This window comes from Gossypium arboreum, chromosome 2 (genome assembly GCF_025698485.1).
Source record: "Gossypium arboreum isolate Shixiya-1 chromosome 2, ASM2569848v2, whole genome shotgun sequence".
NCBI lineage: Eukaryota > Viridiplantae > Streptophyta > Magnoliopsida > Malvales > Malvaceae > Gossypium > Gossypium arboreum.
Genome location: NC_069071.1, coordinates 108,035,704 through 108,050,482, shown reverse-complemented (window position 1 = coordinate 108,050,482; position 14,779 = coordinate 108,035,704). Strand labels below are relative to the sequence as shown.

The following is a 14,779-nucleotide window of genomic DNA, read 5'->3' as shown; positions in this document are numbered from 1 at the left end:
TAGTCATGACACCCAAAGAATGGTGTAGCAGACCAAATTAATGGAAGAAGAGTCAAATCCTGTACTCTTAAAATTGTAGGGGAATGAATTGAAAAGGAATCAGATTATATTCTCCCGAGTTGCAGTAGGAAAGTTTGAAGATGGTGCAAGCCTTATATCCCATGAAGTACAGTGGACTAGACCTTGAAATTATAGTGGGGCAAACCAGTTGAACAAAATGGATTGTTTCTAAGAGTTTTCTGTCGAAAAGTAGCAGCTGAACAAGAAAGACTCATGTCAGTGAAGCGATAGCCTTAACAGACAGCGAGTAATGGTAGCCCAAACATTAAAATGGGATTATTTTTATGACATTCTGCATTCGTACAAATGTCATTCATAATACATTTAGTTAGGGGCATTTGATTCATGTTGATCATAGCATTCTAATCATTTAGCATAAGCATAAACCACAGGAAATCACTTCTACAGATGGATTCCCCAGTAGGCAGTGTAGCAAGATTGATTAAAATTACAGATTTTGGCAAGCCTTATCCCACTGAGCAGGAGTGGAACAGGCTAAATATAGCATATCTCATCCCACTGGCAGGAGTGAAATAGATCAAATTTCGACAGATCTTATCTTCGCTGAGCAGGAGCAGAGCAGATCAAATTTTGGCAAATCTTTCCTTCATGTATCGACAATGAAGCAGATTTCAACCATCAGCCTTATCTTCACTGAGCAGGAGTGAAGCAGGCTAAATATAGCAAATCTCATCCCACTGGCTGGAGTGGAACAAATCAAATTTCGACAGATCTTATCTTCGCTGAGCAGGAGCAGAGCAGATCAAATTTTGACAAATCTTATCTACATGTATCGACAATGGAGCAGATTTAAACCACCAGTATTATCCCACTGAGCAGGAGTGGAACAGGCTAAATATAGCAGATTTCATCCTATTGGCAAGAGTGGAACAGATCAAATTTCAGCGGATCTTATCTCCATGTATCGACAATGGAGCAGATTTAAACCACCAGTCTTAACCCCCTAAGCAGTAGGGTAACAGGCTAAAAACTACAGATCTTGTCTCCTTAAGCAATAGTGGGACAGATCGAAAACAGCAGGCTTTAACTCTCTAAGCAATAGGGTAACAAGCTGAAGATTACAGATCTTATCTCCCTAAGTAATAGTGGAGCAGATCAAAGATACACGCTTTAACTCCCTAAGCAATAAGGTAACAAGCTGAAGATTATAGATCTTATCTCCCTAAGCAATAGTGAAGCAGATCAAAGATACACGCCTTAACCCCCTAAACAGTAGGGTAACAGGCTAAAATTTACAGATCTGGGCTCCCCGAGCAGTGGCGGAGTAGGTCGAAGACTCGCTTTAACCCTCTAAGCAGTAGGGTAATAGGCTAAAGTTTACAGACTTGGGCTCGCCGAGCAGTGGTGGAGCAGGTCAAAGACTCGCCTTAACCCCCTAAGCAGTAGGGTAACAGGCTAAAGTTTACAGACTTGGGCTCGCCGAGCAGTGGTAGAGCAGGTCAAAGACTCGCCTTAACCCCCTAAGCAGTAGGGTAACAGGCTAAAATTTACAGATCCTGGCTCTCCGAAAAGGTGGGAGCAGTCAAGACTCCCTTAACCTCCTAAGCAGTAGGGTAACAGGCTAAAATTACAGATCTTATCTTCGTTGAGCAAGAGCGGATCAGATAAAGTTCCAACAAATCGTATCTTCATTTAGAAGTAATAGGATGCAGTGGGTTGCGATAAGGTTACACCAAGAAGCCAAGATCTGACAAGACCGGGCAAAATTGGCCTTTGTAATCTTTGCTTCGTTCCCATTACATGACAACGAGCAAAGAGGGGTAGCTGTTGAGCCCAATTTCTGCCCGGACCCAATCAAACCAGCCTAAATTAAACACCCCACTAAACTGACCACTAACTCTATCACCTTACTAAACCATCCACTACCTCCATTACCCCCACTAACTCCATCACCCTACTTGTTATAAGTTGTAAAATTTGGCTATAAAAGCTATGGAAAAACTATTGTAAGGGGGGGAATTTTTTTAGAGAATACACATACGAAATCAAAGAGAATACAAATCAGATTTTTAAGGTAACTTTTTATATTATTCAATTTTGTTTACTTTGGCATTCACATTTTTCTTTACACAAACTAAAGAAGGAAAAGAGAGGAAGTTTACCTCGATTTTATTTCCTTTCGATTTGGCCCCAAAGTTTTCATTTTAATTCAATTTAACCCCTTTTTATTTTTGTTATTTTTTGTTAAATTAATTAATTTGAGCTTTATTCTCATTATTTTTATATTTGTTTTTTATTATTTTCTATTAATTTAATTAATTTGAGTTATGTTTCATATTATTATATATTTATTATGTAAATATAAATTTCTATTATACATAGACTTATTATATTATTTTTTATATCATTGTTTATTATCGGTTACCATTTTTATATCAAATTATTATTATTTACTATTTCTCACTATTACTAATTTAACATTGTTATTCCAAATTTTTTTACTATTATCCCCATATTTAATGTTATCGTCAACATATTTTTGTTATTATCATCATGTTTTTAATATTATTATTAATACTATTAGCACAATGTTTATTACATTATTGTATTTATTATTACTGTTATTTTATTAATTATCTCTATTAATTACTATTATTATTATTTATTATTATTTATATATGGTTAACATTATTCTCATATTATTATTTTCATGTTGTCTATTATCATCATTTTTAAAAAATATATGTCCTTAATTCATTTATCCATTGATCTTCTCTCAAAATTTTTCAAAATAAAGGCAATGTTCGGTATTTAAAGAATTCGAAGAATCGTGCCCTAACATACTGGGTTTCGCTTTCTTTGTTTGTCTTGAATATTTGAATATCCTCTTACCAGTTCACTCTCAAAAATTTTCAAAATAAAGGCAATGTTCGGTATTTAAAGAATTCGAAGAATCGTGCCCGAACGTACTGGGTTTCGCTTTCTTTGTTTGTTTTGAATATTCGAATATCCTATTAAGGTAAAAACGCACGTTTTAAAGGCAAGCTCACAATTGAGGGTAAAAAATGTTATGTCCTAACGTACTGGATGTAATGTTTTACCTTGAGGTGAGATGGTCTTTAATCCACATTTAACTTACCTAAATGTTTTAAAAGCCAATAAAAGGAGGATCGCGTTTTGAACTCTGTCCAAATCTTTAATTTTCGACATTAAGACACTAAATAATCAATCAAGTACCAATTTTGGGCGTGTCAAGGGTGCTAATCCTTCCTCGTACGTAACTGACTCCCGAACCGGTTTTCTATTTTCGCAGACCAAAATCGTCGTTTTGAAAAATTTATTTATTTATTAAAAACGACCGTATTTTGAGGTGATCCAATCACACCCTATTAAAAACGATTGGTGGCGACTCCCAACTTTTCGTTTTCAAAAGTCGATTTCCCGTTTTCAAAAAAATGGTTTCGATAGCCACTTTTAGTGCTGATATAACAAAAAACGCTTTCATCTGGAAACATTTTACTGGTAATATTTTTGAGTTGGAAGTGTCTCATCAAAATCGGCCCATTCCCGTAATTTTTCAAAAAATCGACTTATTTTTATAATTTAAAAGAAAAAAAAGGCTTGATTTGGAATTTCACTCAAAAGTAAGTAGCAAAGATCCTTTTTACAGTAGAATTCAAACGTTTCGTTTACGGAGGAAATATGACAAGTTACAACATAATTGTGCTAATTAATTGTTATTTTCAACCTTTTTCTTTAGCATTTTTAAAAGGAAAAAATAGAGAATGTTACACTTACCTGGGGCGGCTTCTACTAGTTAATTGTCTAAAGTTATGATTAATTTTTTTTAGAAAATTCATTGTGTTAATTCAACATGCCTAAATCCTTGTGTATGCAATAAATTTGCAAACCATTGAATTTTATAGTGTGAAATTCTAATATTGCTAAATTTCTTGTCCCACTAACTGAAATAACCAAAAATTGCCGAAAGTAAGATAATCACAAGCTTGCTAATATAATTCTCCAGCTTCCAATGAATATAGAAAGTACTATACAGCATCAGTAAATCTAACTTTAATGACCTAAAATTCTTCTTGAGATACAGTATAAGGGTTCATATTTACAAGTTTTATGCCCAAGAAGTCTCTGAAAACTATATATATACATACATATATATTGTGGCTCATAAAACAAGACCTCCAAAAATCCAAATGCTTACCAGTTGAGGAACAAACTTCTGGTGAATACAGCCTAGACATATTGATGGTTCTCATGGACGAGCAGCCGAAAGTGAGCTGAGAGCACGTAGACGATGAAAGTATTCCCCCATGGCAAGTAAACCTCGAGCTGCTTGACGGGCTGTCAGGATTCTAGCCATCTGCTGCAGCGTCTGCTGGCGAAGGTGATCAGCCTGTTTTGGGAACAACACATGCAAAATCCAGTAAACAAAGTGCACATCTTAGGATAATATACTAACATACACTCGAGAATTATTCAAACAATTCTAGACTTAGATATGTTATATATTTCTACATAAATTGTCATGAAACAAAGAAACTCCATTCTCCCTCCTCTCCGAGCTGTGAAAGCCGTTAAAGTGGTGTCATTTCATATCGTCAGTCTTTGATTGCTTGTGATCATAATTTTCAAGTTTGGCATCAGTTGGTTTTAGGTTAAATGCTAAACAAAAACATCAGTGGCTCTCAAGCTTTGATTTTTCATTTAAAAGACTGAACTCAATATTTAAGTTCAAGTGATCAGATACAACTGATGAAAAGCAAAGAATGTCATACCTGGCTTACAAAGTTCTCTAAGGCTTCCAATTTATCTATTGCAGCAACCATCTGAGCTCTGTAGTTTCCTGAACACAAATCAGATGCTACACTCTCGGCCAAACTCTGCTGCAGTTTTTCTACTCCTTGGGAAAGAGCATCTTCAGCTTGCTGAGAAGATTGTCGAAGATTACATACTTCCAAATGCTGTTGATCAGTCAACGGCTCAATTTGTGGCACCACAACCTGAACAAACAGAATTCCAAAATCCATAATTCATGAGTAGAAAAGTAGCTACTATTGGTGCATCAGCCCTACATTATTTGATTATCATGAGAAGTTATTGACCTCAGTCGGTAGCTCATATGGCATCTCCAGGAAAAGACAAAAGAAACTAAAGATTTGAAAATATCCAAATAAAGCTTCAGATCGTTGAGGATGAATGTACTTGTCTTCACTTTACTCTTTTACTCTTTACTAATGCAACAGTTGATATCAAGTGGTGAAATAATAGGCAATAGTTTCTGTAGTTGGTTTTTGCAAGTTCATGAGGATCTGGACATGCTTCTCCGAAGAAAATGTTTCCTACATGGAAGATCTCCATGATTCTATGTAGGGTAGATATCTTATGAGAGAATTTGGGATGACTTTATTCATATTAATCGAACGAATTGGCAGCCTTCCAGAAAAATAAGAGCTATATGAGATTGAGCATTACATTTAAAAGCGCCGATGGGCGGAATCCTCCGATCCAATGGAAAAAACGCTCGGCTGAAGTTCTCCATATACCCGAGATCAAATAGAAGACATCTGCCTTAGCAGCATCAGCTTTCATGCGGAACAGATTGTAATAGTGGTTCAAGCCACTTTCTACGAGTATACGGAGCTCTATATCAGTAACATGTGCCTGGACTGCAGTTCTAAGTTCACAGATCAGTCTATTTTGCTCTTCAACCCAGTGCCTGTATTCCATCTCAAATGAAGTAATCCCTGCCAAATTCAAATGAAAAGATTCAAAACAAGAAAGCAAGACATATGCACTTTACATTTACACGAGAAAAATGTGAAATTCAAAGGGAGGGAAACCTTTGCTCATTGGTTGCTAGTTAATGAAGCATAAGGTAAAACAAGTGTACTTTCTTTGAAAGCTATATAAATTAAATCTTCCATCACTTATGTGCTTCGCATTGTGATCTATTGTTTGAAATGACAACTAGATTACCGATTCCAATTATGCAATATCATTATTGTGAATGTCAAAATTACAAAAGAATGAAAATTATACAAAATTTATGCTAACAAACATGCGAGCATAATAACTTTCATTCATGACTTTAGTGAAGAAAGCCATTGAACTATAATAACCACTTTAATTAAGGAAATATTTCAAAAAAGTGCTAATAAGATGATAGAACTTTCTCATATAAAACAAATATATGGCAGTGAACTAAGATGTCGGGAAGGTTAATATTCTGCAAGTCAATCTATAAAGCAAAAACAATGATAATTGAAGTAGATTAGATCACAAACCTGAGTTTACAGTTCCAGACAGTCCAAAATAACCAGCATCGGATGCACCGGCTATGTGTATACCCTGCATTAAGGCATTAGCTAATCTGTTACATTTGCCACATTTATAAACATGATTAAAAGAGACATCTTTTTCTTGAAAATAAAAAGAAATGCCTTGTTGATAAACAGAGAAAACATATTTTTTTGGGGGACGCGGGGGGAGAGTTCACTTCACCTGCTGCCTAGCTCTTTCAAGCTCTTGCTCCAATTGAGCTAGTTTCAAACGACTTGATTCTAGTTGTTGAACATAGGCCTACAAGATAAAATCAGTTTACAAGTACTTGTATATGTTCAATCAATGAAATAACTGTTCATCTACCTTTTTCCGCATTCGGCTTTTACGAGCAGCTTCACGATTTTGAGCCAAACGTCTCTGTATCTGCACATATTATGCTTCTTTAAATAAAAGATAAATACAGTTGAAACAGGTAGGAGATGCGGGGGTTCTAATATATTTAAAATGTAAAACAGCTACACAGCCGCAGAACAGGAACCGCACAGATTGGATTTTATAATACTTTCCTTTAAAAAGGGTTCAGGGTTATGTCTGGACTTTGAAGCATGCCTTAAGCAAAAATGCTCACACAAGTAGGCATTAGCACATATGACGGAAAAAGAAAAGCTATTATTTCTTAAATGTTATTGAGGGAAGATGTGTGTCTTGCAGAGAAAGAGCAAATGCGGCAAATTCATTACCTTATCGGTGGGCTTGTTGGTTTCTTGATCACTAATGGATGGTTCAACTTGCTCACAAGGTATACATTCAGCCTAGGATTTAAATCAGCATAAATTAGTTATAGCCTGAAACTGAAGAAAATGCTCAACCAACCAAGAAATAAAACTACGATGCAACTTCACCTTGTTCTTTAGCCTGACATCTGCTGGAACAATTGTGGATGATCCAATATTTGGACTATTGTCACTATTGAAGGTGTCTGCCCATCTGCTTATATGGTGGAATTGCTCATATATCGCCATCCTTCTGGTAAGTTCAGTTGATGGAGAGCTCATACTCTATCAAGCAACTGGAACAGAACCAAAAACCAACAAATAGCTTACAAATCTTATGCCGAGGACAGAATCTGAGATTTCAACAATGCTTTCATTGTTTCCTTACCTCTATCTATGGATCAATCTCCATGGGTGGAAAACAATGTAGTGATAGAAATGCTGAAACGAGAACACAACAAAGATCATCTCAATACTAGCAAAAGTGCCAAGAACTACAGAAAATCTAAGCTGTATGTAGGAGGGGTCTAATAATTTTTCTTGTTTGGACCAATTGAGTTATGTTAAGAGTTTCCCTCTCTTTCAAGCGTGCATTACTATTAAGGATGTTGGATGAAGGTTTCTAGTTTTCTCCAAAGGCAATAAAAATGACTAGAAAAAGAAATTACTAACACTTCTAAATGAATATCTATAACTAGCAAACAGGCATGGGGAAACATAGCAAAGTTATAAACAAGATGTCCCCTCTATCTTTCTTAAACTCAAAACAAAGAAAATACTATTCAACATTTTCAAGCCTAATGAAATTCAGTTTCCCTTCACATGAAAATCTAGATGAGAAAATTTGGGTAAAAGTACCAGGGACGCCCCTGTACTAAGAGTTAGATTGCATTTTGCCCCCTTTACTGAAAAAATGAGCAAATAACTCCCTGTACATTAGATCAAAGAGCAAACTGATCATTCTGTAAAAAAATTCATCCATTTGTCCTGTTAAAAGCTAGTGTGATTGATAGAATAACCAAACAGTGACACATGACATGCCACATGTAATAGAAATAGATGAAATTTTTAACATAAGGACCAATTTACTCTTTTATCTAACTTGCAGGGACTAATTTGCTCAATTTTTTGAGTAGAGAGGACAACATGCAATCTATCTCCTAGTATAGGTGTTACTTTTACCCTCATGATTAAACATTAGTTCACTGCACAATGATGTACCAAATTACAAGACAACCAGCTCTCCTTTTACATTCAGTTCTTGCTCTTAATAAGTAACTAGACTCGGCTAATGCTCTTAATTGGCGCCAAAGTTACATGTTACAAATTACAAGCATCCACAAAGTATACCAAACTTCCTGCATGGCCATCATAGATTACACCAACCCAGTAAAGCACAAATTTACTAAACTGATGTGATCAAAGAAGGAAAAATGAAGATTGAATCTCTCAAAAGTTTCAAGTTTCTCGTCAACCCAGAATAGAAAACAACAGAAGTAGAAATTTAGAAACTTAACTAATCTTAATAAATAGAAAATTGAGCCTTTCAAAATTTACAAAAAAATAAAATAAAATTGAGAGCTGAGAAACTTTACTAACCTTATGGATCGACAAAACTTCAGATAATCAAAGTCCTTCAATTAAAAAAGGAAAGAAAGAAATTGAACACTCAAACACTCGGTTGTTGCTGTAAAAACAGCATTTTCAACCACTCCATGAAAGCAAATAAAAGAAAACAACCCAAAAATTAAAAATAGTTCATAAACAGAAAGAATTTATAAATATATTTATTTCTAAAAATCTCTAGTCAAACGTTAACGTCTGAGTGTTCCTACAGCAGCAAAAAATATAAACAAGGAAAAAGACAATATGCGCATTAACTTTTTTTTTTTTTTATCCTACGCACCTTACTCTCCCTTAACCTACGCCACTTATTCCCTCGGGCCTCAATTAGTGTCACCATAACTGACGTCATTTCCCGGTCCAAATTATAACGAACCTTTGGCCCTTTAAAGGATTTGCTGGTGGTCGTCCGTTGGGGACCCACGCGGTGGAATATGATTGGTTGGGAAGTTTGTAAAGATAGCAGACAGCCACTCATCTTTTCCATAGTCCTATTCTTTTTATTTCCAATAATAATACATTTCTAGAAACCAAAGGTATTTCTTTTTAACAATATTTTTTCTTAGTATTACAAGTAACACGACACAACTTTTACTATATGCTTCAAAATATTTATATATAACAAAATTTTTAACACAAATAAAGTTAATGATTTTAAAGAATCTCACGAACTTCACTTAAGAGATTTGATAGGGTTTTGTTGTATTTCTAAGCCGAGGGATTTTAGAGACAGCATATTATTTTTAGTCAGTTTGTGTTAACTATCTAAAGAGTGAGAAGATTTAAGTAAAAATATAGACTCAAAAAATAAAATTGGGGAAAAAAATAAGCCCACCTTGAGTAAGCTCTTTTTGGCCTCGACTCAAATTTGAAAAAAAAGATATTGTTGCATTTTGATGCCATTTTGATGCCGTTTTGCTATTATATTGTTACTATTCTACTGTTATTATTTGGATATTGTATAACTATTGTTTTATTGTTAATTTTGCTACTATTTTAGATGTATTTGCTTGTTAATGTGCATTTATCTTGGTGTTATTTAAGTATAAATATTTTTAAATTTATTTTTAATTTGTTGAGAAATATTTATTTTAATATTTTTAGCGTATTTGATGTATTATATTTTTAAATTTATTCTTATATAAAAAATTAATACGAGTTAATCGGTAAGATCGAGATTTTAACATTTTTATCCAACCGTACTTGAATAAAAATTTAAACCAATTTTTCGAATAAAATTAAATTAAAATCTAAAAAAACAGACTTAAAATTTATTAAATCCTCGCTTAACCCATAATCTCCTCCAATTTTAACGTGGGTCACACCAGAAAAATACTCTATAAGTTGGTTATAAAGGTATGGGTGGTTGATTAGTATGTGATGGGGGCAACTTGAGGAGAATGTATGAGAATGGTATAATAATTGACCCTTAGTGGAGAATAAAATTATTAATGATGTTATACTTGTGGGTAAAGTGTTTACAATTACTCTATTATTGTAACAAGTCTCTACGGGCCTTAAGTATGGTGAATGCTTTAGTAGGCTAAACTTGACGAATTCTCTCACCATCTCCAAAACCATAACACTAAGTAATCTAGATTTTTAGTATTAAAAAAACCACTCTATATATAAATTTGTGCTTCACACATATGTGAAGAGTTCGTATAATTATGGAGGAAAAATGAAGAATAACAATTAACACTCTTATTAAAACGTCAACGTTTTGAAAATATTTAGATTTCAGATTCAGATTTTATTTTAAATAAATATTTAGATTTTCAAATTTATTTTAATATGTTTTTGTAATAAATAAAAAAAATAAAAAGGAACAGGTCATTCTTTTCCTTGGGAGGGGGGGTTGGGGCTACCCCATGAACCACATTATCTCTTAAATAATACCACCAATTTGCATGTATAATCTGCCTATCTCTATCACTCCTTTACGCTCTCACTTTCAACACATATAGACCCACATTATTACGTTGCATTTACGTAGCAAACCATTTTCCCTGCCCAAAATGTAAATCAATAATATTTTATTAAGTTGGTTATTTAATTTTTTTTTAAATGAGTTTTAATTTGATTGACATAAATATTGTTATCAATGCAGGAAGACGTAAGTTCGAGTACATTGAAACGCATTATCTTCCTATTTATGGGTTTGGGAGGGACTATAGGTAGCTTTAAGCATTATGTCAAAAAGAATAGATATGATCAGAATCTATAATGAGATTATTCAATATCTTGAATCTTAAATTTTCAAAAGTATGTTCTCTTTTTGACACAATGTCTAAAACTACTCGTAATCCCTCCTCAACCCATAAATAATAGGATAATACTAGCACGCTCGAACCCATATCCTCCTACATTAGCAATAATGCTCACGCCAATCAAAATAAAACTCAATCAATTTTATTTTTATTATTTATTGGTGGATAAATGATTTTTCTAGAAAAAAAAAACAAAAGGAAAACAATGGGGAAATGGGCTATATATGTTAATGCATGCTTTTTCCCCCTAGATGATTGCCACTATATATAAGAGGAGCACTAAATTTTCTTTATAGGAATCTTAACATTATTATAGTTAATTAGATATTATAGGTAGCAACAAATGAAAGCACCTTTTGAGTCCAAAATGAGTTGCTCATATTATATGTACTTTGGGTTAAGCTAATTAATTACGATAAGGGAGAGGGAGAGGGAGAGGGAGAGGGAGAGGGAGAGAATCAGTGTGTAAAGTCTAAAGAGGAAAAGACATCCACCATAGAAATTAGGTCACTTTTTCTTTAATGCTTTCAGGTGGGAAGTTTTAATTTCTTTCTTTGCTTTGCTTTTAACTTTTAATTTTTATTCTTTGAATTTAGCTCCCTTCCCTACCTCCCATAATCCCATTACTCATGGGATGGAATCCAAGTGGCATTCTTTTATATAAATTCTTGCTTGCCAAACATATATAAAAGATGATTTTAAAGTTTTGGGCTCCTGTAAAGCAATTTGATGACTGAATCCTTAGTTAACGACCTGAAAAAAAAAAAAAAAAAAACCTTTTTTAAGGCATGCAAATGGACAAATATTAGGAGTTTTTTTATTTAAGAAAATACTATTATTAATAGGAATGATGAATAATAATAATATAACGATTCAGTACATAATATAAACAATAAATAATTTACTATAAATTAATGCACAATTGTTATGTCTGCAAAGTAATCTAAAGAAAATGATAAATTGACAGTAACTGTAATATTGGAATAATTCATAAACAACCCGGAGATACATCAATTTGATCAAATCGTTGAAATTTATATCCTAGCATCGCCATCATCAAATTAACCTGATGATGAACACCAATCAACCAAGAAAAGATTGTCAAAAGCCTCAAGAGACCTACTATATTAATGATGCAAAAAAGACTAGGTCTTAGATGGCTTATCATTCTCCTCATCATCTTAAATTTATCATCATCATTATGATATATCATGATAAAGCTCTTCGAGAACAATTCTTAATAGATTTGGTGCACGCCTTTATTTTGGAAAATTTCACATATAAATCAGAACATAACTAAAAATTAAAAGTAAAAATAAAGTTACCTCTACTTTCAAAGAAAATAGAGTAGACAAAACAAAAACTATGAAAAATATATACATATAAATATACTTATTTTATTTTATTATTTTTGTCTGAGGCACTTTGGCAAGGACTAAACTACATCTATGGTGGATAGTATAAATTTGAACATAGTTTATCCCAAATTAGAGCCAAACTTAGATGTAAAATTTTTAGTTTTTATAATAAAAAAAATGAATTTCTTCTCCAAGCATTTGAATCTAGTTCAAATCTTAGAGTAATCGTTATTGGAAAGGCTTTACTAAAATTCCACTCTCAACCTGAATAAGATTAATCTCAAACAATAAAATGATATCTATAATTGTATCAATTAAAAAACTTAAGATTCAAGCCCTTCCAATAGCTTGCTCTTTTTTTTCTTTTTTCTTTTTTTTTTTAAACTTTCTAAATTCAAAACTAACTATAGGCCAATATTTGGTGTTGAGAATCAATCGAATAGCAAAAAAACGATGATATCAATTCATATGTGGGCCCTCCAAATGTTTTACTTTGGTTTCACCTCAGACAAAAAATGAACCAAATCATTCCATTCGATTTTTAACTTTTAAAATTGAAATCAAAATTGTATTGAATAAAATCGAAATATTTAAAACCAATAATTGTGATTTGGTTTGAGGGTTTTAGTAAATTTGGGGTTTGTAATATATATACATATATAACATTGTTTTGGAAAAAATTAATATTGTAATTCTTGATATATTTTTCCAAACAACAATCATGATACATGCTCGGATTCATTTATATATTTATAAAGTGCATTGAAAAATTAAATTAATGTCATAATCATCTAAAATTATTGTTAAAAGGAAAACTAATACATAAATCATTCTTATACCTAATGTTTTGATGTATCATTTCTTTTATTAGTTATAATCGAGTCATTGCAATATGCCATATAATCAATTAAATTCATAAATATCACATGCATATAATTAAAAACTTGCGAATAATTATTTATTTTATAAATAAAATATTATAAATTTTCATACACAATTTTTCTAAAATTAGAATTAGCTTATAATTATAATTATGATATTTAAGAAATAATTTGCTTACTCTAATATAAAATTACACTTTCATAACTTTTTTTCTATGAAATATTTTCATAACTTTAACTTTTTGTATGATTATATCTAGTTTTAATAATAATAATAATAGTTGGATTAAATGAATTGATATGTTGTTAGAGATTGTGACCTGAATCCCATCACTTGTTGAGGAAATAAATACAGTGACAAAATAAGGGGATTTGTGGGGGCAAAAGGCCGAGGGCCATAGGCCATACAACATAAGTTGAATCCATATAGAACTATCTTTTTTCTATTTGACTTTAATTAGAACATGATTTTTCAACCCTTAAATAGATGTAGTTGAAACTTTTATTACATCATTCGTTTTTCAATATTAGTGAATTTTCTCCTCCTTTGCCTGTGATTTTTTTTTCCGAAAGGGTTTTCACATAAATATGTGTTTTTTTATTTTCTTATTGCTTTGCGATCGTTCTACCGCCATTATATTATTTTATAAGAATTATTTCTTCATTTAGTCTTATTTAAATAAAACGAGTTCCATGTAAAAAAAAAAACTGAACTTGAATTGAATTATGCGATTTGAATAATAGCATTAATCCAAAACTAAATTAAATAATATAAAATTTAAATCGAACTGAACTGAACCGAACCGAACCCAACACGTTAACTCGAATCATTTACTTATATTCAATTTAAAAAGTATTTCTTTTGTAGTTGCATAGGATGGGCAAAAGATAAAAACAAATTGATGTAACTTTTGTTCATTAATATAAATGATTAGATCAAAAGATAGGATAATGCTTTCCACTGCCACTGAAACGTCTTCTTTTTGTTGCCCTTTTCCTTTTTAACCAAATTTTAGAACCTTTAAAAAAAAAACAAAAGCAAGCTCATCACCTCAATAATTCAATCCAATCCTTATTTTCCATACAATAATATTTATGCCTAGAGTTGCGTTATGGAAACGAGATCTTTGGGTATGAAACCGGAATATTCTAATAATTTAATGTTACATTGATAATTTTATTTTAAATTTTAATTTTTTAAAAATAAAAATATTGATATAATATTAAATTATTTAAAAATAAATACAAATGACGTGGCTTTTATGTTTCGTAATATCCTTTTTCTGATTACCAATTGTACTTATACAAGATTCACTTTTCACCAATACAATTAGTAAAACGTCTTCAAATGAAATTCTCTTGGGAGCTCAAGGAGGTTGTCATTCGCTCTTTAATTCCTTTAATCGTAGTGTTTCATTGATTAAAGCAATCATATCTAATCATATATGTTACCAAAAAAAAAAAAGTCAGTCATATATATTATAAAAAATAGAAAAGTATATGGAAAATTTGAGTTTTAAGTTAATTTTTGCATTTTAAAATGTTTTTAATAA

General features: G+C 32.1%; 1 protein-coding gene across 1 annotated transcript; it reads right to left on the bottom strand.

Moving 5' to 3' along the window:
• Nucleotides 1-4,032: 4,032 nt before the first annotated feature.
• On the bottom strand, nucleotides 4,033-8,965 carry LOC108457985 (transcription factor TGA3). The gene is made up of 10 exons (XM_017757210.2): nucleotides 8,694-8,965; nucleotides 7,483-7,535; nucleotides 7,224-7,390; nucleotides 7,062-7,133; nucleotides 6,685-6,744; nucleotides 6,541-6,618; nucleotides 6,324-6,387; nucleotides 5,512-5,783; nucleotides 4,815-5,039; nucleotides 4,033-4,432 (listed from the first exon to the last, which is right to left on the bottom strand). Exons 3-10 carry the CDS (start codon nucleotides 7,374-7,376, stop codon nucleotides 4,292-4,294), a joined length of 1,065 nt encoding a protein of 354 aa, XP_017612699.1. The 5' UTR covers nucleotides 7,377-7,390; nucleotides 7,483-7,535; nucleotides 8,694-8,965; the 3' UTR covers nucleotides 4,033-4,291.
• Nucleotides 8,966-14,779: the final 5,814 nt, after the last annotated feature.